Raw genomic sequence first — 26,621 nt, 5'->3', positions numbered from 1 at the left:
TGCCCACTGAAATGGAAGAATGCCTGCCACACGTGCATAGACTATGAAACTGGATAGCAGTGGCCCATAGGTAAAGCACTGAGCAGACCCACACCCTATCTCTGCACCCACTGGTTCCCTTGGGTGAGATGGAACATAATCCCACCAGCTAGAATTTGGGGGCAGGGGAATGCCCCCCAAAATACAGTGGAGGCAAATGGATATCACATGGGATGAAGGCCCAGAGAAAAGTCTGGATTGGCTGGGCCTGGATTAAGCAGGAAAAATTCCTGGTGACCAAACTCAGGGGAGAAATCTAAAAGGAACAAGGCACATACATACGTACACATGCACACACGCACATACGCACACACATGCACACACACTGCAAGATTTTGCTTCGGATCAACTTTTTCTACCTTTACCAGTGGTAAAGTGATTTCAGTAAAGGAACAGGGTCAGTGTCCAGGTTCAGTGCTGGACAGTTCCCCATGCACTGCAGATGGATGCTTCTGGGGGACACAGTAGAATTCTCTGTTGCTCTGGGATCTGTGACCTAAGAAGCATGGGATTGTCTTGTTCTTACCCTCTTCCATCCCCAAACCCTGACACCAGATCATTGTCTTAAAGGGGGCTCCTGATGAGCTCTTTTAGGCTTAACCCGATGACGGACTTTGTCTCATATTCTTAGGCCATATGCCACAGACAGTTTCTCTAATTCTTATTGGGGGTAAGAAAAATGATGATGTTGGTGATATACAGGGAATGTACAACCCACCTTCCACGTGCAAAGGTCCACACTAAGTGATTTGCCCACAGTTAAATGGAAGTCAAATTTATGAACTTTCTGCAGATCTGAGCACGGCCTGTATGTCTACGAATAAAATATTCTGCAATAAGGAAGAGAACAGTGTTGCGATCTTCTCAGGTGGCAGGAAACGTGCCACTCTCCAGGGTATTCACACTGAGCCATCTGAGGTCTGCAATTCTCTGCCCAGGATTCCAGCTTCCTGGATTCCAGCTTCCTAGATGTCGACATGGAATTAAGAAAAGTAATTAAGGGCCTCCCTGGTGGCGCAGGGGTTGAGCACTGGGTTGCAAAGCTGCCCGCAGCCTCTGCAACGCCGGTTCGATCTCCAGCCACAGGCGAGGGTCCCACATGGCGCGCAGACCTCCCCTGCCACCTGCTGCTCCCCTCAGCAGTGTATTTCGTCAGTCCGCCTGTTCTGTTCCCCACTCTGGCTCTGGTGAATTCTCTCACCCTCCCACAATTCTGACTATACCCAGTGCTTGTATAAATAAATAAATCTTTAAAAAGAAAAGAAAAGGGTAATTAAGTATATTTACCAAGTCAGTCTTACACCTTAAGGCTTTTACTGTTCTAGAAACAATCTTCCAGAAGATGAAATGATCCAAGAGTCCCCAAAAATATTTATTTATACAAAGATTTTGAGAGTAATATTTGTATGTCTTTCTACCTCAGTCTGTGCGTCTGGGGCCACGTCGTTGTGTGCACATATGCGGCCTGGCACTTCGTAGCACCTGCTTCCAGGAATACCAGATGAACACAGAGTCTTGGGGGGCGGGCGGCCCTTTTGCCCCAAGGCTGCACAGACCCCAGATGCAGATATGTGCACCCTGACCTGGAAGGTGTCTAGCTGGATGTCCAAGGGGAAATGCTATTGAGGAAGGAGGCAAGAGGAAGGAGCCAGAGGGCAGACAGGAGAGGGTTAATTCTCACGCTCTGCTTGGGAGTTCAGCATATCCTTAGGGCCCAATAGACTTGGTGGCTGGGAATTACATTACCTAGATTCTTCCCCTCCCCCCCATAATGATCCTTGATGCTGACTGATGTTGAGAGGACAATTTGCAAAAATAATAGATTTGTCCTTCATCCCCAGTAGTATGAGATACAATCCCGGGCCTTTGTCTTAGCAACCTGTCTGAAGAAAAATGCTGGTCTGTGTAACATAATCCAGATTCCCTAAAGCAGATGTGAGGCAGCGATGAGCAAATCTGACCTCAGCTCAGAAGTGTCTTCCAGTCTGGCCCCACGCTGGCCACGTCTGCCCCTCCTCCTCCCTGGGGTATGCCTGTCCCGCTGCCACACGACGTGTCGACTTGCAGTCCCTCTTCCTCTGTCCCCACCGCCTCTTGTCTACATCACAGAAAATCTGTGTGTTCTGAAGAATTCAGCCTTCCTCCAACCAAACCCACACTTTCTTTACCACAGTGATTTCTCAGAGCCAGCAAAAAGAGAAGTGTTCCAGAAAGGAACCTCCATCTTAGCCATTTGCCTGGAGCTGAAGGTCGAGGGCTCCAGGCCTCGAGGCGAGGTCTGTTGCTTTGTGTTTCCCGAGGACAGGCAGGCAGGCAGTGGCACTTCTCTCTCCTCTGTCACGGCTGGGGCTCAGCTACACTTACAGGACTTCACCACCATGTTAGAGAGCTGTTCCACCTTGGGGGTCCTCCCAACATAGTACAGGATGGTCAGGGGCTCCAAGTCCTGGGGCACACAGCATGGCGAGGCAGACGCTTCCGGATTCAGGGTGTTGTACAGTCCCAGCACCTGCGGGGAGAGCGCGTCATGCAGAGGCTGGCGAGCCCAGCCTCAGGCCCAGCGCCCTGAGAACCTGCTAGTTCTAGAAGCTGCTCCTGGGGCTGAGTAGATGGGTAGATGGGCCACGGATGCTAATCGGGAGGAACTGCCGGGATATAGTTTTGGGGAGTGCCTACGTGCTGTTCATCCACAGAGGAAGAGTGCAGAGCACCCACACTTGTTTCAGGGATGTCAGATGACGCATAGGACAGCTAGTGGGGAGCTGCTCATTGATTATGAAATTCTCTCAACACCCCTGGGTTGGGCTTTCTAGCTATCACTGATCGCTGTAGTGAAAAATGTTCTCACTCAACATTCCCGAGCCACTTAGCAAGTGTCACTGTGGGGCCCCCAATAGGAGGCAGTAATTGTGGACTGCAAGGAAACTGCCTCCCACTTTCTATTCTCTTTGAGGGAGAGACAAGATGGTGTCAGAGTCGGGAACTGCCCCTGTCTCTTCATATTAGTTTAACTGCTGGGTTTCACGTTATCTTCCAAAATTCTTTTTCTACACTCATGAGGCTGGAATTGTGACACTTCATTACTGATGGTAGAAGCCTTTTCTGCCCCACGCGCCTTGTCAGCAACCTGAGCACATCCCTGACCTGCAGGGCAGTGCCGGGCGGCTCGTCCACTTCCAGGGTGGCACAAATGCTTTGAACAGAGCAAGTAAAAACTCTGGTTGAGACTAGGAAGGAAAATTGCAAGGACAGAATGTGACCGAGTGGCCTTGGGCAGGGACATGGGCGCCTGAGAACCTTCACCACAGGGCCTGACTCCCCCCAGGTGCTTCGCTCACTCAACATTCAGTCTCATGAGCACTCTTTTTAACAAGCAGCCTGGTCTGCTCTACCCCGGTGCCCGTAGGAGCCAGCCCAGCTCCGTACCGTGCTGTGGGTCGTGTCTGCGCTGCGGAGGTATGGACAAGGGCCCGAGCAGAAGTTGGCATAGTAGCCCTTAGGCTCATGGACCCACTTCCAGCCCAGATCCTGTCGGAAGTCGATGTACAGAGGGCGCACGCAGCAGTTCTCCTCCAGGTTGCTACAACAGGAAGCCACAGAGAAAATCAGCCTCAAATATGTCACAGACGGCCCTCACATGGGCACTCGGAGCCCAGCCGGGTCATCATCAGAGATGACTCTAACCAAGGGGATCCCAGAGTCAAGGGCACTGAGATGGATAAATCATGCAGGTGTTTTCCTGCATGGAACACCACTAGCCCAAGGACATAACAGGCAGATAATAGGTGATGCATGAAGAAGTGAAAACAAGGCAGAACTGGCTCTGCCCCCTTTTACATCAAGAATCAGAGCAGAGATATAAAGTGCCGTGCAAAACCAAGTTCTGAGTGTTATGGGCTCACTCGGCTTTGTTGTGTGGTTTTGTCGTTACCTTCCTAACACGCACCCAGGCAGGATGAGCTCTAAGCTCCTACAGCGTGTGTGCTATAGTGGATGGCCGCTAGACTCAATCTAGGGGCCATTCAGTCAAAACAAGCAATGCCTTCCATAAGACTCGTGATTCCTAAATCACCCCAAATGTAATTACCAGACCAAGTCTGCTGCCTGCAGAAGTCCAGTCAGCAACACCCTTTGCCAACAAGGCACCTCGCCTGTTCTTCAATATCTGCTGAGACCTAGAACCTGCCACTTCCAAAACTAGGGTGAAACATGGCAGACACTCTTGGCTATCTATTCAGTAGCTCTTCCTATCCCCTCTTCTCCCTTGCCACCTCCTGTACATAGTCTAGAACACCAGATACTTGTTTCTCTGGCCTCCCTTGCAGATAGGGCTGGACATGCCACCCAGAATGCAGGGAGTGAGAGAAAACTCTGGTCAGTGCAGGGAGTGAATCCTTAGAAAAGTCACAGAGGGAAAAGAAACTAGTTTCTTGTCCTAAGCACGAACTTGAGCAGTCACTGTGCCCATCGACAAGAGATGAAAAGCCAGCAAGGTGAGCATGACAGACGGGGGGAGAGAAGAGAAAGCCTGTGTCCTCAGTGGCATCATTAAGCAGCCACACCATCCCTGAGCCTGCTGCTACAGGCTTCTTGTGAGTAAAAAATCCTCTGTGGTGTAAGCCACTGTCACTTGCAGCCAAGACCTTCGTTCTGAACTGATGAAGAGCCACATAAATCAAACCACCTGCCAGCCTGCAGAAAGAGGCAATGACACTGCCTTTCCTTCAAGTTTGGTTTCCCGAGCTCAGTAGCCCCACTTCATCCAGAAATTCCTCATGAGTGATGACTTCTAGATCTAAAGATTTCCCTGTTCACTCTCCCCAGCTCCGTTCAGGCATCCTGCTCTACAGCCAGCCCAACCCATTCATGCTCGCCAGAAGCTTCCCTCTCCCATATCCCCACTACACCTTACTCATCCTCCAAGGCTTCGCTCAAATTTGACACCCTTCTGGAACTTTCCTTGTGTCCATAGATGAAGTCCTCACGCCCAATACTTAAAGCTGTTCAGCCTTCACACTTGCCCACAGAAGTGGTCAATTTTTATCGTTCAGTTACTGCGATGCCTGCTTTATCATTTCCCTTCCTTATAAACGAGAAGGTAAACTGCTCCTAAATAATAATAAAGGAAGAGGGTCTGTCTTATCTCTTTACTGTGGCGACCCAACTTCTGAATTAGTTCATTTCTCCTGCTCCCCTTGCAAATGGTGATTTTCCCTCATTCATTAGCATTCTTGGATACTTCAGAATCCAAGTCAGAACTGAGCGCTTCTTTATTGGAGATTCCTGCATGAATCCCTCCCCAATCCCCCCCCCCACACACACACACACACACTCCCGCAACCCAACACAAGCACACCTGAAAAGTACTTTAAATCAAGAGAACCATGAAGAGGCTTTAACCAAGTCTCTTGATTCAAAATATTTTAAAAGGCAACACTTTCCTCCTCATTTACTCAGTCCAGCCCTGCACAGAGCTAAGCAGCAGAAAAGCAGCAGAGGTCTGAGAAAAACAAAGAGGTTGGTAGGAGGCTCTAAGTCTTCTTTCCTGGAGCGGTTTGTGGCTAGCACAGAGGCCCCCCACCAAGGTTATCTGCAGGGGTTCATGGTCCCTGAGTGCACCCAGGCTCACCGGAAGCAGTAATTGGTGTCCAGAGCCCTCTTCTTCCTCTGCCCACCCTGGCCCGGGTTGTCCAGCCGGTGTGGGGGGATCATCATGAGGATTAGATGGGGGTTGTGGTGGTCCTTCTGCTTCTTGAGTCGCCCCAGATCTCCACGCCCATGGTCATCCTCACTGTCCACACCTGCGGAGGGAAGGAAGCCAGGGTGGAGGCTGCTTTCTCATCCCATCCCATCGCCGCCCCGGGAGGAAGGCGTGGGGTGAGGCTCGGCTTCATGCTAATGTCCCGCGCAGCAGCAAGGGGAGGACTGGGTAGAAGAACCAGTATCCGAAGAGCCCACAGGAAGCCCTGGTCAGGTCCTTCCTCTGGGTACGTGAGTCAAAGGGCAGAGGCCCCCCCCTGAGATGTTTCCCAAGGCCTTCCCAGCTACAGGAGGCAACCCTGTCACTAGGCAGCACATAACTTTGGGCTGTCAGTGTGGATTCTGAGACTTAGACTCTCAGGCTCAGAACCTGAGGCTTGTAATTGACTATGGCAGGAGGCGCCTGGACTTCAGAAGAGGTGCTGGGACTGAGATAAACAGGAGACCAGATCTCAAATCTCCTTTCCTGAAAAGTCATCAAGGTTTACTGAAATGAGAAGATTTCATCCTAACTTGGCCTGGAGGTATGTACTCTGAAAGTCTTCTGGGTTCTGAGGTTCTGTGATTAAGGTTTGGGGGTTTTCTGTTGTGTTTTAGGAGAAGCAGGCTGTACAATAGTGCTCACAAGGGACAAGTGGGTTGCCAGGGCTCGACCTGCACCTTTCCCAGACAGGCCTCTAGCCTCAGGCCCTGGTTCAGTCGATTTGACCTTGAAAAACCACCTGACCTCAGGTGTGTCTTAGTTATCCAAAACGGGGTAATGAAGGGGAAGGAGAATGTCCCAGAAATCCACAGTACGTCTAGGCTGAGTACTTTAGAAACATTAGAAAACCTGAACTGGCTCTTAACTCTTTGATCATTACAACACACACACACACTGAGCCCTGAGGCACTCATTTAAACCCAAATTGCTCCTAGCTGAGGATCTGGGAGGCTTGACAAGAACTGGAAAGCTCCGTAGTCGGGGCACTCATATTTGTGGGCACCAAAGTTCATTTCTTTTTTAAAAAATTTATTTTTATTTACCTATGCTTACAAGAACGGGGGTGTGGGCCAGAGGTGTGGCGGGTGGGGAGGGTAAGAGGATTCACCAGAGAGTGGGATTCACCCATTCACCAGAGCGGGGAGCAGAACAGGCAGATCTACTGAAATACACTGCCGAGGGGAGCAGCGGGCCAGACAGGAGGTCTGCTGCGCCACGTGGGTTAGCTCCCTGGTCGGGGATTGAACTCTCACACTACAGTGGTTGGTAGTGCTGCTGAGACTTTAACCCCTGCGCCACCAGAGAAGGCCCCAAAGTTCATTTCTTTCAGGGAAGGGGAAGACAGCTATTATTTGTTGAGCATACCTGACAGGGTTTTGCAGTTATCTCATTTAATTTGTGAAATTAAATGTAGAAAGCACTCTGTAGAAAGCACTCTCCTAAAAAGTACACGCCTGCTATAGTGAAGGAGTTCAGGGAGCTGAATCTGCCTGAGTGATTTCCCTGCCAGTCTAGCCGCTTGCCCCAGGTGCTAATGTGTTCTCGATTATCTATAAACTGCGAGCTGCAACTATCGCTTTGGGAGCAAAGCAGAATTACTCAAGTGCAAAATGACAGCCATCTCCATGACAGAGCTTGGTCCCTGCTCTGGGGATGGGGTAGGGGTTTCTGTTCCCTCCTGCCTTATGAACGCCTCCCACCCATCCTACCATACACATCCACTTTGTTACCTTTGAATTTGATTTCCATCACCTCGTGAATGTTCTCCAGGATATCTCCATTGGGCTGAAAGGTGTGATACGGACAATGAATGCTGATTTCCAGGCCTAAGTTGGACTCTGCAAAATGAGACACAGCATCGTTGAGAAAAGCACTCTGTGTGATGGAGAAATGTGCCCTCCACCACGCACGAGGGGCCAAGGCCTCAGCTGCCATAGGCAGCCCCAGGGACTAAGTTACTGCAGGGTTACAGGAGACAGGAAGTCCTGTCCACGCCACAGCGGACCTTCTGCTCATGTCGCTTCATTCTTGGTATTTCTGTTACGTCATGAACAACAAAATTGGAGGCACAACTAGTAGGCATCATGAAGCAGAATTTTAACACTCATCTACTTTCAAAGAATGGTATTACGAAAAAATTGCCACCTACCCCTGTGGGGGCAAAAGAATGAGGATACAACAAGGAAGGGGAGAAGTTGACCGCACCTAGATGTTGTTGGGAGAGGAGATATTTTAGGCAATCTGCTGAAGGAAGGATGAAAGGAAGAGGCAGAGGAGCTGGAAAAGATAGGGAAGTGGAAAACTGAAGAGCTCTGCAGCAGAAGCAGCCATTCAAAAGGCCAGATTGAAGAAGGGAGGGATATGGCTCAGGGATTAAAAGGCCAGGAAGCAGTGCCAGAGCTCGGTCGTCTGCAGACGACCAGCACAATCAGTTCAGATGAAAGACGCTGCCATGTCTACCAGGGGCATGCCTGCAGATGTCGAGAGAGGGGTAGATTTCAGAGGAGACAAGATGAAATTCATGGAGACACTGGGCCACAGTTTCCTTTAGGAACAAGGTTACTTGCAGGTTTCTTGTTTCAGAAGCCTTGTTGACCTTAATGAGGAAGCTGGAAATGTGAATGGCTCATGAGGATAAATGAATACTTGGGTGGGGGAGGCAGAGCCATAATATTCAGATGACATTAGCCCAGAGAGAGCACTCAGAAGGAAGCCTGGCAGTGCCAGGGCTCAGCAGCTGATATTCTGATGCAAGAGGGCACTTACTCCTAGTAATTGTGAGATCAGGTGTTTAAGTAACTGCAATTGGGAAGCAAGGAAACTAGTGAAAGATATCATGGAAAGTGAATTTTTAAAGGAAGATCAAGAACGAAGTGAGAAATTCAAAGGGAATCCAGTAGTTTTAAGTGGGAAGACCAGGAGGGCCTAGTAGCATGTCAATTCTGGCAGGGAAGACTCAATCAGGGTGCCCTGTTGATCCTGGGCAGGCATAGGAGAGATCGTGGAGATGGACCCCCTGGATTCAAGGTCAACATCTCAGAGAGCTGGTTGATTTACTGCTCCCTGATGACACCTCAGTTATATGTGAGCATCCAGTTTGGGGAGCCCCCTAGGGTCTGTCTTCCTGAAATCTAATGTCATCAAAGTAGACCCGGTGTCCAGGCTGGCTTGGCATCCTTTTCACTGGCAAATAGGCCAAGCCAGAGATTCTAGTTACCATTAGGCAGGCCAGGATGTCCCACTGCTACTGATTAAAAACCAGCTCAGCCCCTGCTTCCATAAGCTCCAGGGCTCAGCCTAATTTCTCCTGTCCCGATCAGGGTAGCCACTGGGACATATGGATAGCTGCTAAGCTCGAAGATTTCTGTACCAGAAGGGAAGGATGGAGAGGAGCCTTTATAACAAGGACGCTACAGAACAAGAAATGATAGAGAGGGAAGGAGACATAGGAGCTTCTTCCTGGTTTAAGGCAGCTGGAAGAAGGAGCTGGAACAGTTGAAACAGGCTGCACAGCATACTTCCTAGTACCCAAAAGGGTTCAAGGTAGGCCAGGAGAGACTTGCAGTGGCAAATTCTGATTCATGAGTTGGAAAGTCAAGAAGCAGACAGGCCTTGGGGAGCGTTAGGGGCAGGGCACAGGTGGTAGGTGTGAGCAGGTGGACTCAGGCTCTGTCTAGGGAGAGCGCGCAGATATTTGTGGAATGTTACTACTTGTCAAGCACCGATTTAAGACTTACCATGCATGAGCTCCTTTAATCGCCAGAATGATCCTACAAAGTGGGAACATGTGTTATGCTCCATGATAGAGATGAGTTCACAGAGGGAAATTAAATGACTTGCCCAGTGCCCAGCAGAGTGGTAGAACGGAGATTCACAGATAGACAGCCTTATGCAAGCGCCACACTCCTGCTACAGGTACAGAGGGACAAAGAGGGGGGCCAGAGACCACCAGGGAAGATGCCCACACAGTCACTGGTGAGCATTTTCTAGTGGTGGTTTTTCCCAGTGTATCCGTGCCCTGAGTCACAGTGCTAAGTAGGCTCTCTGCCAGCCTGTGGGGGAGACCTGGCTCTGCATAGAGAGAAGCTTAGGGATGTGAGGACCTGGACCCCAACCCTGGACAGGCCTCCAGCCAGCTCTAGGACCCAGACATCAGCCTGGGTACCAGGTGTACCATGTTTGCTGAATGAATCCAAGACCATATGTATGACTCAGTTTCCTCATTGGTCCACACCTCCAATGGCTCCATTTGGAGTCCATTTGCTGCCTTGTTTGGGGCCATGAACTCTGAAAGACTCTTGAAGATGTGCGTGTGATTCCCCAGTGCAAGGAGTGGGCAGATCTGCCTAAATGGGAACTGAAGGTTCCGAAGAACTAATCTCAGAACTGGCAGCGGTAAGGGTGGTGGGTGGGGGACCCATAGGTTTTATTATGGAATTATCTTTTTGATGTCTCAAGGAGGATGGAAATCATTCTCAATGCAAACTGTTCATTGAGTTCTGCAGCTGTGAAAATAAGAACTCCTTCAAGTGCCCAGGGCTTCAAAGAAATCCAGGTGGAGCTGATCAAAATCAGACAGGGAGCTAAGAGATTAATTTCCCTGGCCTCTCTTTCTGTAGCCATGCCGGGTCCTAGGTGGAGTGCTGTGTGAGTCAGAATTCCCAACAGTGCTGCTGTTGGCAGATCCACTAGGACTCTCTCAGGCTTTCGCCTTCATGCTCAGTAGGAGGGATAGGACAGAGTTCCCAGACACCCCTGTGGCTGGGGCCAGACTCCAGCCCATGATCTGCCTCCCCAGCCACCAGGTAATCCCTCTGAGAAGAGATTTGCAAATTTGGAGCCTTGCAAATTTGGAGCCCAGCTAGGTTATAAAAGTGAGCAACACGAGCCTGTCTACCATGCTATCTAGGGACTGCCAGCCTTACAAGGGAAACACTGGGGAGGGGTGGGGCTTGTGGGGCCTGCCTTAAAGAGGTGGCCACTACTCTGCTGGATTATTTTTAGGAAGCCTTCCAAATTTTCAAGAAAAGCCAGAAATCCAGGTTTTATGTGCAATCCCGACTCTAAAGAAAAAACAACGTATTGTCCACTAGTTAAATATAAAACCATATGTAGCCAAGCAATTTGTGCTCACTGGATGTTTAACCCCTAGTTTCCTAAAACACCAAGGACTAAAGGACCCACCATGCCAGGGACTCGGAACATCAGTGCAGCGGGGGACTGTGGCTCCACAGCAGCTGATGACAGCAGGAAAATTCACCAGAGGGAGGGAAGGCATAGATGGGGCCACCAGAGGTGCCCCCCAAATACTGAGCATCAGAGCAGACCCCACCACAGACTACGGAGGGGAAGAACAGCCAAGCATGACGTCATGGCGCCCGGCCCATCAGTCTGGAGACTCCGCGTCTAATCCAGGCTGACAACCTTGGTCAAATCATTAACTTCTCTGAGCCTCCATTTCTTTATCTGACCCAATAAAAGCTTACTCTTGTCTGACAGGCTGAAAGCCACAAAGTTCTCTCAAGTACATTTGATCTTTAAAACAGCCCCGCACGGCACGCAGGGAAGGAGCCATTGCTTTATTTGCCAGATGAGGAAACGAGGCAGGTGAGATATTTGGGGTGCAAGGCGTTAGATATGCCCAGTGGGCAACTCCTTGGCTAACTATCAAGCCTTTCCAAATTAATTGGCCAAAACAGAACCTGCCCCACCCCCGCCATCTCCTTGTTTCAATAGCCTTCAAGAGGAAAAACAGTCTTCCCTATTTCAGTGAGAGCTGCCAGCACTTCAAATTCTTAGAAGTCACCCGAGACTCCTCCGGTGTCTTCACAACCTAGACCTAACCAACCTGTTCTATTATCTCTACCTCCAAAGCAGAGAACAAATCCATACCCACTGCTGCTGCCCTAGCAAAGTCCCACGATGCTCTCATCCTACCTGCTGCAGGGACCTCCCACCCTGGTTTTCCTGCTTCTGCTCTTGAGCTCCTGGCCACCAGAGGGGTCCTCAAAAAATGTAAACCAAAGCACCTGACTCCATATCGCCAGCCCTGCTTATAACCCCTTCTGGACCTCTCATCCCACTTGGAGTAAGTCCTAAAACCTTACCAGCCCTGCCAGGTCCTAAATCACATGGCCCAGATGTCTCTTAACCCCCCAGCACACTGGGTTCCGGCACACCTGGTTGTCTGCTGCAGATGGAACGAAGCCAGCTGGTCCCCCTGGGGTTTGGTCCCCACGGTTTCCTTCTTTGGCATGGTCTTTATCCTGACCTTCACAGACCGGCTCCTTTGGTCACACAAATCTCATACTCTGTAGACACACTTGTTCACACAATCCTCTTCATAGAGACCCTCCCTGAGCATCTAGTGCTGACCTCCCACCCCAGTTCTGATCACATCACCCCTTCAGTTTTTCATGACACTTATCACTATGTGAAAGGCCTGTCAGTCAAAGTGTTTGCTTGTTGATTAGATGTCTCTCACATCACAACAAAAGCCCCCCTGAGATCTGGGATGTCACCTGTCTCTGTCACTGATCAGTTCCCAGGGCCTGACTCAGAATAATACTAGTCAAGTGAATGAATGAAGGACACTTTGGTGGCAAAGGTGGGCCCAGAACCCAGATCCGTGACTCCTTTAGTTCTCTGCTCTTTCCACTCTTTCATGAAGGCCCCAGGGACCTGAGATTACTTCCAAACCGTCAACCAACCTCTTCTCAAGAGCCATTCGCGCACCGTGTCAGTGACATCAAACGACAGCCACTCGGCAGTGCCTCGCGTGGGCAGGTTCTTGCCACCGATGTAGCGCTGCTTGGCGATGTTCTCATCAGGACGCAGAATCTACAGGGCAGAGAAAGGAGTAAGTGCCCAGGCCAGGACCGGGATCCACAACACATGGCACTGCACAGGAGCACAGGGGAGGGGACAGCGGGAAATGAAAGTTTCCTGAATGCTCCTTGGAGCACGTAGTTATTGATCTTTCAATCCTTTTACACCGATACAGAAACTAAGGTCGGTGAAGGCAGGAGTCACAGCCACCTTTGCTGAACTCTGCACAGATCTAGCAAAGGAGCTGCTTCATCTGTGGGGTCTAGGCTCGGGGTTGGGGGGGGGTTCACCTGGAAGAGCTCGATCCTCTGCTCATTGCGCTTGGAGGTGGGGTTGGGGACCCGCAGGACCCGGAATTCTGCTCGGAACAGGTTGGTTCCATTTTTCTCCACTGAGGACACGTTGAAACGGAAAACCTTGGAGGTGATTCCTTTGGGGCAGACAGCCAGCTCATCTGGAGACAAAGCAGCGGGGAGAGGGGCAACGTGAGTGAGTCCCACCGAGCAGTGTGCTGCCAACAGATATTGCCAAGTGGCCAAAGTCCCCACCTGTGACCTCCTAAAGACTGGAGGCTTCAGACCTAAAGGTGGAGAGACAAAGAAGATCCTTGGTGGCCCTGGAATCACACTCAGCCTGATGGAGGAGCAGGGAGATCTTGGAGTCCCAGGACATGGCACTAACAACTGGCCAGTCACATGCGCATGGAATCCCCCCGCCGCCCTTGTTTGACAACCAACTCTGGCAGGCTCTCTAGCCTGCTTTTCCTACTACTGTAGACAATACAGATGCGCAAGAGATCAGTAATCGCCCCTTGTAGTTTAATCATCTCGGTTGGTAAACTCAATCGTGGGTTTGCTTACTTGGGTGAACATTTATTTATTTATGAAAGACATATTGAGCAAGGGCTATGTGCCCAGACAGTGCCAACATCGGGAAGCATAAGTGAATAGCCACAAGGAGGTTAACATCCAGGGAAGGTTATTAGCACATGGGCCGAAATATAGGACCAGAAGGAACATGTCGAGGGCTTTGCAAAGCCCAGAAGCTGCTGCAGAGGTCAAGGGAGGGAGAGAGCAGAGGCCACTTCAGGGAAGTGGTGATTAGTTGATCTGCAAGAGGTTTGACCAGAGGAAAGGGTTTAAGGATGAAGAAGAAAGGGATTTTTAGGGAAGGAATGCAGGAAGCAAAGGCAGGGAGGAAATGCGGGTGAATGAGAGGCTTGGAGTGCCCAGGTGGGAGTCCAGAGCCAAGGTCACCACAGTAGATTGGAGTCTGCAGGGGGTGGCAGCGGGTGCCAGGCTGAAAGGTTAGGATTTTATTCCACCAACAGTAGGGAGCCCCAGAAAGTGTTAGCGCAGTGACATAACTAACATGTGCCTGGGACTTATTGGGGCGGTGTGGGTGGGTATGGCCAAGATCCCACATCTCCAGCCAGGCAGGTCCACAGATGCTCCTTCAGACTGAGCTGGCTCATCAGCCGTGGCTGCTTTCTCTTTAAGGGTCTCTTGCCTCGACCACACGGGCTGTGCCAGCCTCTGTCACCCCCACTGGCCTCTCTGTCCCAGAAGGCAGAGGCAGCAAATGCTCTTTCCTGCCCCTCAGAGCCAGAAAAGAGAAAAAAATCCTGTCTTTTCTCGTATACACATAACAACCTGAATGCGCTGAGCAACATTAACACCCAGAGAAAAACTTTCTACACAAATGGTAACAATAGCCAGAACTTGAAATTCAAGCTCATAGACCCAGATTCCACACATAATGGACATGACTGGAATGAGCTCATAATCACCCCGAGGGGTGGTTTGGGGAGTCCCAGACAAGGCGGGAGGATCAGAGGCCTGGAAACGAGCAAATGCACTACTGATCTTTAAGGAAGGATGAGTGAGTGTTTCTGGAAACTGCCATCTGGTGGGCCTGACACTGGTTCTTAGAAAATTAATGGGACAGATGTTAGGAAAACAAATGTGTGAATGCTGGCTAATGAAGCCCTCCTTAATAATTGGCTCTGAAAGAACAAATACTGCCAACTATCCCCTAAACCATTTCAGATAGAACCAGAAGGAAGAATCAGTGACAGCAATTTAGTATTTAAGTTTGCAAGTGTGTAACCCTCTGGATGTGGATAAGCCACTTGGACTGGCAACCCTCTCGAGTACTGACATATTTGGATCTTGAAAGAGCTGTCATCAATACGGCTTCAGTTATAACTGTACCTCCGGTAACTGTTGAAAGAGGGAATAAATGGTATGTCATGTGCCTGTTGCTATAAAAAAGAAAACGAGAATGGAAAATGGCTCATGCTAGTGGGGAGTCGGGGTGGGGTGGAGACGGTGGAAAGCCAGAGTCGAGGGTTGCAATGAGCTAAAAGGGTCTTCACCACACACCGGACCAGCCCTTCTTGGCTTTTCCAGTCCATGCATCAGTTATCTCTTCCCTAAGAGGGCCTCCCCTTGGTGGGATTTTCAAGATTTCAGGAAGGAAGTGGAAAGGGTCATTTTGTATCCCTGGAATCTTTAAATCCCTAAGAGAGTAGGAAGGGACATTTGGAATCATCTAGTGCCACCTTCTTTATATGAAGAAATTGATCCAGAAGGGTCTCTGCCAGGGTTACACATGAATTGGTTGACACAAGAAAATTGACACTAGTAAACAAAGTTCAGACACAGTTGTTCGTAATTAAAAAAGAACTTCCTAGGAGAGAAAAGAATGTAAATGGCATTTTCTTGACACTGAAATGCACTGAAAAATGATCCCATCACTTGTAGAATGAGAGTGTAAATAAATAAATAAAATGTAATAAATCCACCTTCCATTGCATAGAACTTTCATAAACTCATCTGACCCTTTAACAGTCCTTGAGGGGAATGAGAATAAGTAAAATTGACCATTTTACAAATGAGAACATTGGGAGCCAGGAAAGGTCAATGATTTCCCAAGGTCACACAGCTAGTAGGTGGCAGATGTGGGATTTGAACACAGATCTGCTGACCTTATTTATTCAAGCAGAGATTCAAAGCCACAGAGAACCTGAGAGAGCGCCTGGTAGGTAGAAGGGTGGTTTCACCAACCAAACGTGGCCTGGACAAGAGCCAGTCCTCAGTGTGATGAAGCCATGCTTCTGAATAGCACTTGTATTCCTGAGAGCCGGAGTGGGGAATCCACCTTCACGAAGTAAATCATGACCAACTTTCCCCATTACACATAAGACAGAGAAAAGGAGGAAGGGGGTGGGGAGAGAGAGAGAGAGAGAGAGAGAGAGAGAGAAAGAGGGGCGGGTAGATGGCATTTTGCTATCAGGAGAAAAAAATAGCAAAAAATATTCAGGTGGAGCATTCCTGGAAAAAACTGGACACAGCTGATCATGTTTAGATCAACGCCTTTTAAAATGTTTTCCGACACCTGGGCTTACAGATGTGCCTCTTCTTGTAGACAGAATTCCTGCTGGTTCCAGTGATGGGACTCGATCTATCAGTGTGGCCTGGTGCCCCAGCTGTACATGAGAATCACCTGGAGAACTTTAAAAACAAATGACTCCCAGACCTGTTCCCTAGAGGTTCTGGCTGCACCGGAGTGTGTGGATTCAGAGCTTTATTTATTTTTAAGATTCCCCAGCTGAATCTAATGTGCAGTCAGTATTAAGAATCACCATTTATAGTGCTCTACGAAGGGTGCCATGACTTCCAGATGTTCTGGAAGTTTGATAAACCATTGCTCTAGTGGTGTAAGCTTCAAATAGGTTAATCTTTAAGTGTATTAGACAGGCTATTTGGCCAATGCATCCATTAAAAATTTTTGAATTAGAAGTTCGTAAATATTTTCAGCCCATGTTAAAAGTGGGGGAATGTCACAGAAAGATCCAGATTTTCTGCTCTTCTGGCACATTCCTAAGTGCACAAGTGTGCAGGAGCTGAGCATTGGATGCCCTCTTTAAACAGACTATAGGCACCCCAGGTCCCCTCCCACCCCAGTCTCCCACACACTCTGTTCTCTCCAGGACCCTCAGGCCAAGTGTCCTGTGCAGGTTGTCATGGTGCTGTTGCTATGGCTTTTAATGGAGAGTTCTAGGTCTCTAGTTTTCCAGAGCTTCTACTTTACCTTTAGATCATTTGCTTTAGCTGCCTGCCCTCTGTAGACACTTGTGCTTGCAGTCATTCTGGGGAAGGTTTGCCTTAGTTCATTGGGTTTTAAGGGTCAATGAGTTCAAGAGTCAATAAGAAGTTTATAGAAAATACACATTCCCCAGGAGCCCATCCCCAGAGGTTCTGACTCTGCAAGGCTGGGGTGGAGCCTGGGTATCCACATTCTGCACATTTACCTCGCCCCTGGGTCACACTTGGATAGACACCAACCTGGTGTAGGGGGTATTAGCACTTTGAACAAATGAGTTCTTTAGATACATCATGTCTCTGAATTTTCAGAATGAACAAAATCTAAATGCAGCAGCTAGGAAAGAAAGGCTGATTTGTCAGGTTTTCTTTACTAAGGAACTCTGGCTTTGCTGACTGCCTTAGCACTGTCCTTGGCTAAAAACAAGAGTCCCCTGCCAGTCACAGATAATTAGAAGCCAGAGGATAAAAGCAGTTGATGATATCTTGATAACAAGGGTGAGGAAGGAGCTGAAAGGGCTTGTGTCCTTTCCTACCATGTGGGGCAAGATACCTCTACTCACATCCCATGGCAAAATCCTGGAGAATTATAAAGACTGGGGTTGTACAGTCTTGCTTTTACTCCCCACCAGAGACTGTTGAATCATCCCAGATGTAACCATAAAATTGTTTTAGTTGAAAGGGACTTTTAGAGATTATCTGTGACTTTACATATGAGGAAATCAAGGCTCAAAGAAATGACTTGCTCAATTCCACATGGTGTAGTTGCTTAACCAGCTTGAGACTCTTCATTAGATAAAGGAAATCCTTTCACTGAATTTGGGGGAATGTCTGTGGCAATATGAATCTCTTGGCCATTGAAATAAGCAGAACTAAGAAATAACACGTCAAGTTATTCCTATGCAATCTGCCACTGAGGTTACTAAGATAATAGTTCCTGTCTTCTGCTTGCTCCAACATGTGACTCATTCATATTGTAAATCCCAGTCCTGTTGGGGCCTAAAGGCTAAAGGTCAGACTGTAAGTTCAAGTAAAATACACATTTACTTTAAGAGGCATATTTTAAGCAATTTACATTAAGTGTATTACATTAAGGCATATTTTAAGCAATTTACATTAGTGTAAAAAGGTATGCATCCCGCAGGCAGAGTGTCTAGATCAGTGTCCCTGCTCTTTTTGGATCAATTGCTTAACTGATGCATGTTTGAGACTCCTCACGTGTAAAACAGGGAGATCAGGGTACCTATTTGATAGGGCAGAGCCAGAGGGTAGGTGCTGTCCTCCATGCTCTCGCCTTGGCGCCTATTCTCCTGTGCCACTGGACATCAGTCCTTCTTGCACTTTGCTCTCCAGACACCCCAGGTCCTTGCTATCATTCCTTCCACCCCCACCAATATCGGTTCTGCTGGAAGTGCAGAAAGGTGGCAGGGAACGTGCTCTCATCACCTGCCCAGCAGAAGCTCTGGCTTCCCTCTGGAGCCCCACCACAGGCCCAGCCCCACCCCTGCTGGCCCTTACTAGTTCAGGACACACTTTGCGTCCCCCAAGCCTCTGATGATGGCTCTCTGTCCCACTCGGCATCTGTTGGCCTTTGCATCTGCCCACGGCCTGCTTTATAATTAGAGCACTGTGTGTGTCTGCTCCCCGGGCTGGCCCAGCACCTGACCAGCTGCAGGGCGGGCCCCGGCCACGTCTGCTCAGCCTCCGTGTCACCTCGAACAGCTGCAGAGTCTGGGCCTGTTTACTGTTTGCACCTGTGGGTCTCTGCGGCCCCGCCCGTGTCCCACTCAGCCCGGGCCCCTCCACAACATCCCACGTCGCATCCTGCTCACTCGGCCAGGTTTGCTGCAGGCCTGATCAAGCCTCCGGGACCCAGGGCCATGCTACCTACTGCAGTTTTGAGGTCATGGAGCTGCAGCTCACAGCTACACAGGTTTCCCCAAGGCTGCTCACTACCTGTGCCTGAGCGTCTGCACAAACTCAATGTCCACCGGCACCTGTGTGCCCTCGCATCCATCCAGCTCATTCATTCTCAGCTCAGGATTCCAGACTGAGTAGGCCCTGATGACTCAGAATCCCTCCTCCCCAGAACTCCTCCTCCTGACCCGGATCATTAAGGTTCGGGTCCCTCCCTCTGGCCCTGGACTCTCCTCATACCTCTCCAGCTGGCCTCAGCCTTCCACCCTCTTCTGACATTTGTGGCCACTGTCTCCTGCCTTTGTGGGTACCCAGTGGGTTGGAGCCCAGCCAACGAGTTGCTGGTACCTCTGGGAACCACTGACCAACCCTGAGCGACCCCAACTAAGGACCTGGGGCAAGGACATCAACTCTGCCTCGTCCTCCAGCCTCTGCGCCACACGGTAGCCACATCCTAGGGCAGGGCGCTCCAGGCAGTCACAGGAAACCGGAGAGGGAAGCTCTCGCCAGTAACCACAGGCTCCTGGGCCTGGTGTGGGCCAGCTCCCGGTGGGGCCTTTTGCACCTTCAGCCAGAACTGGTCCACCCATCAGCCACCCCCTCCTCTTTCTTCTGTCTAGCCAGGTTCCTTTCAACCCGTGCAGATTCCCCTCCTCCCTGGCTCCTGCTGACCCCCCTCACCCTGCCCGCTCCATCATACCCTCCCACCCCCACTGCAGGCGCTGCCCACCTCCCAGGTGAGTCGGGGCTGAGGTGGTCAGGGTGGCGAGGACACCTGCTGGTAGGAAAAGCAAACAAGGGCTGTTTCCAACGTCCCTGGCCCACGAGTGGTTCACATTCCTCCTTCCTGGGCTGTCAGCTTCTCAACATCTGCCAAATCTCTCTCTCTTGTATTGAGGTTTTTTAAATCCCCGTTCAGTAAACACACATGACTTCCACACGTGTACAAACACACACAGATGTCTCGCCCAGAAGCCTCCCTGCTTCTCAGCACAGACAGCAGCCTCCTGGGAGGACCCGCTCCCAGACACCCGTGTCCCCTCTGCACCCACCGCTACACCTCCCACCCACTGTTGCAATGACACGCAGACAACACAAAAGGGCCGCCGGCCATCGGCCACACATCCAGAGCCTCACCCCTGCCTCCCCAGCGTCCACAGGCCGGGAGGACGCCCGTGCTGAGCACACGCATCTGCCCGCCGCACATACCTCTACACACTCAGCGACCCACAGCACATGTGCGTGTGAACACAGGCGCGGGCCCTTCCCCCACGCACATGGCTCACGTGGGCGCGTGTATGGCGGAGACCGAGGGCCTGGGCAGGGAGGAGCTGTCTCTTACCTGGGCTTCAGCAAGCTTGGCACACATTAATTTGGGACAGGTATAACCTTCTTCCCCAGAACCAGAAAAATTGAGGCGGAGACATGTCACGATGAGCCGTGAGGAGCAGGGAGGAGACCTTATCCTCTGGGAATCTAAGGGTTCTCAGGAGAGTCGGCCCTGCCCCCTATGGTACCCAGAGGGCCACAGTTACCTATCTGACGGCGCGTGTGAGAACACACATGTTAGTAGGACAACACAGTGTAATTATCAATTAAAATGCGTCCAGGGTGTGATGTGAGGAGGCCCGTGAGCTGCTGGACCCCAGGGCTCCTGGCCTCCCAGAGGCGCCCCAGCTCTGCCCAGAATGGACCTGGCTCCCTCCCCACCTACCTCCCCAGCCCCAACTGTGCATCACACCTCCTAGCTTCAGTGAGGGGGAACCTGGGGCACCCTGCTGTGTGGCCAGGCTTGGCCTCCCCCTGCGGACCTCCCTGCTCCAGTTCAGACCCTCCAGAGCAGACACCCCAGCGAGAATTTGGACTTACTGTGCTCCGCCAGCCCCTGGATCATGTCGAATTTATGGATTTCTTTGGCATAGTACTCCGACTCGCTGTTTTCCTGCTTGCAGCCGTCCTCCCTCTCCCCCTGCATCTCCTCCAGCAGCTCTCGGGTGCTGTTGTAAAGGGCCAGGACCTGGTAGGGGACGTGGGTCATCACCGATGGTTCGGGGGGACTGGTGAGCCTGAGTTTGCTCAAGATCTGTCCCCTAATGGCTTCCACCCTCTTCTTCTTGATGTGGCCGAAGTCCAAGGTGGTGCAAGTGGACAGAGAGAGGCTGACTGTGGCCAAGTTCAGCAGGGCCAGGACCACCAGACTCCTCTGCAAGTGCATCTTCATAGGCGAGCTGGGGAGAGCGGCCTGGGGGGCTGGGAGGCCCGGCGAGGAGGAGACCCCAGCAGACGTGCAGAAGGAGGGAGGAAAACCAGGCGGCCTCCCTAGATCCCGAAGACTGAGGCTTGGCAAGAAGGTGCATGAACTCACTGCACTGCGAGAGCTTCAGGACTTCCAGGAAGCGCTGGCAACCCGGAGCGCAGAGAAGCCGACTGTGTGCCTCGGAGCTCTGGGTTTCTTCTCCATGTGTCTAAACAGGTTCTGCTGGGCTCTGAGTCCCGGCAGGCCAGGTGGAGGGCAAGCGGAGGGCTGGGAGGGGTGGCGAGGCAGCTGGGAGTGGGAAGGGAGCTGGAGTTTTTCCTTAGGTAAAAATAAATAGAGAGGATATCTGATATTGCCAAACGCTTCTTGGCGATGGGGAGAAAGTGGGTATTTTAAAGAAGGAACAGAAGGACCGTGGCTGGGTCCCAAAATCAAAATCCTGGCCTTGCCCTGAAGGAGAATCAGAAAAGAGAATGGAAAAGAAAAGGGAAAAAAAGTCAGATCACCAGTGAGTAGGTGGGGAGAGGCAGGGCTGGGCTGCCGCTGGCCCAGCTAAAGGTGGGGGCGGTGCGGGGCACACTTGTCTCTCAGGCACACCATTCATGCTTTCCCTTTTGTTTACACTTCCTCGGGGGCTTTCTCAATGACTTTGTTCACGCTGCCTCTTGTCTTCATTGGCTGGGACGTGGGGTTATGTGCAATTGTAAGACAGGGCGGGCAGGCCCTGGGAGAACAGCCCCAGTAATCCACTTGGACACCCAGGTCAGCTGCACCTCGGCGGGTCTTCTCCCTCGGCCTTTGCTTCTGTTCCCCGCTCCTCTTTGAAAAATAAAAAGGAAAAGGAAAAGAAAAGAGAAGCCAGTTCGCTGCACGCCTGCTCCGGGAAGCTGGGGGACTCCTTCCTTCGCAGGCGCCGGCCCCTGTCTCTCGCCTGGGGGCTCGGTCCCTGGGTCTAGGCTCTCTGCGTCGCTCCCTTGCTCGCTCTCGCTCCTCTCGCTCGCTCTCTCCCTCCCTGCCTCCCTCTCTCCCGCTCCCCCCTCTCCCCTCGCCGGCTCGTCTCCCCGCTCGCACACACACACATGCACACACACACACTGCTTTCTCTATTTCTCTCTGCTGAAATTTTATACCTCCCTCCCATGACGTCTCCGGCCCGGGTGGGGGAGGGAGGGCCCATTGCACGCAGCCTCTTTTGCTGCTGCACGATTTTAATGTTTTAAACAGGCACAGGAAAAGCCGAGCCCATTTGCAAAATACTTTGCGAGCCCTCTCGCTCGACGTGGTAGCTGAACTTTTTTTCCCCTCTTGGAGTCACTCCTGCTACACGTTGACTGTTTTTCTGGAAAGTTACTCCGATGAATCCCCTCCTTCCCTCTCCGCCCGGTCCTCCCCGGTCCTCCCGCCAGCTGTCAGTCGGTCCTGGCCGCCCCCGGTCTCCCGCGCCCTCCCCGGGCCCCGGCCGCCCCAGGCCAGGCGGGAGGGCGGCGCGCCGGGTTCGGGGCCCGCGCGGGGCTGCGCCGGCCGTGCCCACCCTCGAGCCGGGTCACGCCCGGCCTGGCAGCCGGGCTGCGGCCGGGCTCAGCTCTGCGGCGGTCCCGGCCCCGAGTCTTCATTGACAAGATTGAGCCGGGCGGTTTGCAAAAGCTGGGAGGTGCTCCCAGGGCATTGAAAAATGGTGGCGCTTTCCGGTAGATCGAGGGTGCCCTCTGGCGAGGCGAGGCCGCCAGTGGCGGAGGCTCTGCAGGGAGGGCTGGGGCCGGGCCGGGGCCGGGGCGGACGGGCCGCGGGAGGGCCAGGGAGGCAGACCCGGCGCCAAGGGGAGCAGCCCCCGCCCCGGCCCGACGTGCGCGCACGTGCCGGCTCCTGCCCCAGCCCTGCGCGGCAGCCGCCGTCCGCACCAAGGTCCTCCAGATGCTCGCAGCCGCCCTCGCGCCAGGGCTGCGGGGAAGTTCTCTCTCTCTTCTGGGTCTAAGCGTCTAGGTCTTTGCTCCTGAAGCACCTTAGGAAGGGCAAGACAAATCTTCCTGCCCCGCTCCCCCCCAGTCCCCAACACACACACACACACACACACTCTCACAGATTTACTTCTGAGTTGATGACTTTGCTAGGAATCAGTGCTGCACCCTAAAAACCCCTCACCCAGCCTCCCTGCACCCTTCCTGCCAGGCCTGATTCCTGCTCCTAACTCCTAGGCCACTAAATGAAGGGCTGTTGGCAGGCGCATCAGCAGTTGATCAGGACAGTCCTTGACAGCTTAACAGTTGAGGAAACTGAGGCACAGAGCAATTTAAAGGGCCACACTGCGTGCGCAGGTGAGCATTATTTTCAGTTACATAACACATGAGGATACCTCAGTGTAGAAAACTCACAAGTAACTTGCCCAGGGTCATAGGTAGGGCAGGCAGCTGTGGACGCTGCCAGGAAGTCGAGGGCAGGAGTCTACATACTTAACTACTGTGCCATCGTTTGAGAACTGTGACATTCACTATAAGCCAGGTGTTGTTCTGAGCTGTGCGGCTAATACAGTGAAAAAAGCAACCTCTCTTCCCCAGGACAAAAATCTTGCCCTCCTGAAGCCCACATTCTGGAGTTAGAGGTGAGGGTTTATAACTACATAACCTAAATAAGTAAATGATGTAGTGGATAAAAGGGAAGTGCCTTGGTGGAAAATAAAGCAAGGAAGGGGGAGAGGGCGCCTAAGTTGAAGACTGTTGCAATTTAAAATAGGGTGGTCAGAGAAGGCTTTCCTGAGGCCTCTAAGCAAACTGACTTGCAGTGTGGAAGGGGAGAAAGGGAGAGCCTTCTGGACTCTATCTCGGCCAAATCTCAATTTCTGGTGCTGTGGCTCTGGCATATGTATTTTTAACAAACCTCACAGATGAGTCAAGGACTCAGGCAGGTTTGGAAGCCACTACTTCTGGGCTTCTTTCTGCCTGGGTGAGCACTTTCCATCTTTTGCTTTCAGAAAATTGGAGAAGTTGAGAGTGAAGGTTTGGGAACTGACCATCAGGTGGTGGTGGTAGGGTTATGAGTTCACAGGAAATGGAAAAATACAAGGATGTAATTCCTTCTTCCTCACTTGGTGCTAAGGAAAAAGGAAACAAGGGACTTGCTGGAGCTAATATTTCATCCATCTTAAATTTTTTTGCCAATGAATGTTGCTTTACATTAAAATCTAACAGGGAATTCTCCTGAGAATTAGAGTTAGCAAGTTAGGATTAATCTTTAAGAGTAATTGCCAGGGAACAAGCAAGTCCAGAGAGGGTTCTGCCTACCTGCACAGGTAGTTACAGCAGGGCTAGGACCACACTTCAGCTGCTCTGACACCCAGGCAGTGTTGTTGCTGTCACAACGCACAGCCTTACCCAGCAAGCATGAAGGGATGAACTGAGTAATTCATTGGGTATTCAAGAAGTGCTTGCCATCCAGTTCTACAGTGCAAGTCCCACTTTCAAGTCCTCATGTTTAAGCAGTGACCATCTAGGTCTTACCCCTCTAGTATGATACTGGGTCATGTCTCACATTTAGGGCCATGAGCCCATCTTTTGGGGGTCTCAGATGACCAGTACCAGAGACTTGGCCACTGATGTTGACTTGGGCAATCTTACATAGAGAGTCAATAAAGACTCACCTAGCTTGCCCCATTAGAATGGGAATTTAGGGGACAGCTCTCTCTATGAGAGTGACCCAGCAGTATGTGCCGGTAAAAAAAAACATTCCAGTTAGAATTGGTGTTAGAAAGGCACCTTCTCTCTTACTGAAAACTAAGATGATTTTCCTCAAGCCATCTCTCTGCACTTTGTTGTCCTTAATTGTTCAACAGAGTTATTTATTACTGCTGCTCACTTTATGGGGTTATTGGAGGGAATATTTATACTTCTGAGAGTTATAACTACTCAGGTATTTGATGTGTTGGTTCAGCCTCTCTGTCAACTTCTTGAAGGCAGAGATAATGTATATTGCACTTTCTGTTATAAACCATTTACTACCACCTGACCTTTGTGATCTTGTTTTCTCATCTGTGGAATGGAGACAATACAACTTATCTTACTTCCTATACAAGGTTGTTATCCCCTTCACAGAGGCTAATAACTGTGAATGTCTCTGTCCATTGCAAAGAGCCACACAAATGGGAGGGGTCACTCTAGTTAACTACTATTACTAGTAGTTTTGCACTTAAAAACTTTGGTATTAAAACAGAACTCCGCAAGTAGACAGTTCCTAAAGACTAGCACTGCCCCACAGAAACAGCTTTGGCGGGACTGAATGTCTGGAGGTTTCTTCCGAAAGTCTACCAGTGCAGGTTTAGGAAAGATTTGGTTGAAGTTGGAGGGAGGCACAAAGATGCCAGAAACGATGCGGCGGGCCCTTTAAGCGCAGGGCTGGAAGGGTGGAGCCGTCGTCAAGGACGCAACTGGGCCACTTGGTTTCCAGGAAGTGACGTCAGGCGGCCGCGGAGATGGAGGACGTGCTGGACCTCGGCGTGGAGCGGCGCCGCGGCTCGGCCACCTCCGTGAGGACCCACGCGGGGGGCTGGGGTCAAGAGCCAGGATTTGGGGGGGGGGCGGGGAAGGGCGACCTCGCGGCCCCCGCCTCCCCGAGGCCCTCAGGCGGGATCTGTCTCCGGCGGCGGCGCGAGGCTGCCCGGGCCGCGGCCGGGTGAGGCCGGGGAGGGGCCGGCCCCCCGCCCCGCCCCGCCCCTGGGCCGCGGGGGCGCCTCGCGGAGGGGAAACACGCCCTGCCCCCGCGCTTTCTGGGACCGTGGGAAGTTTCTCGGCTCCTCTCAGATTCCTGGAGCTCAGAGTGCGAACTTCCTTGAATGGACGGAGCCGGGGTGGCTGGACCGCCGGGCCAGGAGCTCACTTGACCCAGCCTAGACTTTTCCCCTTGGGACTTCTCCTGCCAGAAGTTCCTGTAAAACTGCACTGCTTTGTCGAGGAAGGGAGGCGGGAAGGAGGATAGGAAGGGAGGAAGGCCCTCGGCGCCCTTCTTGTCCTTAACCCCCATGGGGAGGTGGTCGTCTTCAGGTTTGTAGCTGAGGAACTCAAGGCTCAGAGTTATAACGTGGAGAGTGGCTCGGTGCTCAGGCCCAGGGGTGGAGTACAGAGCAGTTGCATGGATTTTTGAAAAAGTTAATTTCCCCAGACCTCGGTTTCGCCATCACTAGGATGTAAATGTTGGTTTCTGCTTCAGGGAGTTGCAGTGAAAATGAAATGGAATAATGCATGGAAAACATTTAATGCGGTGCCTGGCATATGCAGCTATTAGAAGATGTTAGCTGGTATTGCTTCAGAGGCTATATACCCAAGGCTATATAGTCAGTAAATACCTAGCTAGATTCAAGACCCAATCAGTAAATACCTAGCTAGATTCAAGACCCAACTTCATTGGTGTTTTTGTTGTTGTCGTGTTGGGTGTTTTTAGCTGCATTACATCCCTCTCAAACCTTTTTACCTTTAAAGTTAGTTAAGATCACAGATACTTAGGGCCACAGAGCAGGTCTTTAGTTTCTGCTGTGGGATCCATAACTGTTTTGAAGTGTCCTGATAGCTTGGCATGTCTCCAAGTTACTAGAGAGGCGATGTGAGGGACAGGAGCAAATTGTGTTAGGGGAAACAGGTTGCTTGATTGACCACGGGGCATATTAGGTCACCAGACCTTTCTGATAATTGAACTTGTGTGGTACTTGGGGATATGGCTGTAGTTATTCATTCATTCTTTCAAATACTTG

General features: G+C 51.2%; 2 protein-coding genes across 2 annotated transcripts in view; one reads left to right on the top strand and one right to left on the bottom strand.

Annotated features, from left to right (window-relative positions):
* Positions 1–1,165: 1,165 nt before the first annotated feature.
* On the bottom strand, positions 1,166–21,897 carry TGFB3 (transforming growth factor beta 3). Its single transcript, XM_037503827.2, has 7 exons — positions 20,503–21,897; positions 12,901–13,064; positions 12,493–12,622; positions 7,513–7,620; positions 5,669–5,840; positions 3,466–3,619; positions 1,166–2,548 (listed from the first exon to the last, which is right to left on the bottom strand). Exons 1-7 carry the CDS (start codon positions 20,852–20,854, stop codon positions 2,390–2,392), a joined length of 1,239 nt encoding a protein of 412 aa, XP_037359724.1. The 5' UTR covers positions 20,855–21,897; the 3' UTR covers positions 1,166–2,389.
* Positions 21,898–25,340: 3,443 nt separating this feature from the next.
* The window catches only part of IFT43 (intraflagellar transport 43), a 78,023-nt gene continuing 76,742 nt past the window's right edge, over positions 25,341–26,621 (top strand). Inside the window, exon 1 of the mRNA XM_037503826.2 lies at positions 25,341–25,403. Within this exon, the coding sequence (XP_037359723.1) occupies positions 25,350–25,403 (54 nt within the window). The 5' untranslated portion in view covers positions 25,341–25,349. The remainder of the gene's footprint in view (positions 25,404–26,621) is intronic.

This window comes from Talpa occidentalis, unplaced genomic scaffold, assembly GCF_014898055.3.
Source record: "Talpa occidentalis isolate TD23 unplaced genomic scaffold, MPIMG_talOcc4v2.1 talOcc4.11, whole genome shotgun sequence".
Lineage (NCBI taxonomy): Eukaryota > Metazoa > Chordata > Mammalia > Eulipotyphla > Talpidae > Talpa > Talpa occidentalis.
Note: the sequence above shows the minus strand (reverse complement) of the source record. Positions and strands in the feature narration are given on the sequence as shown.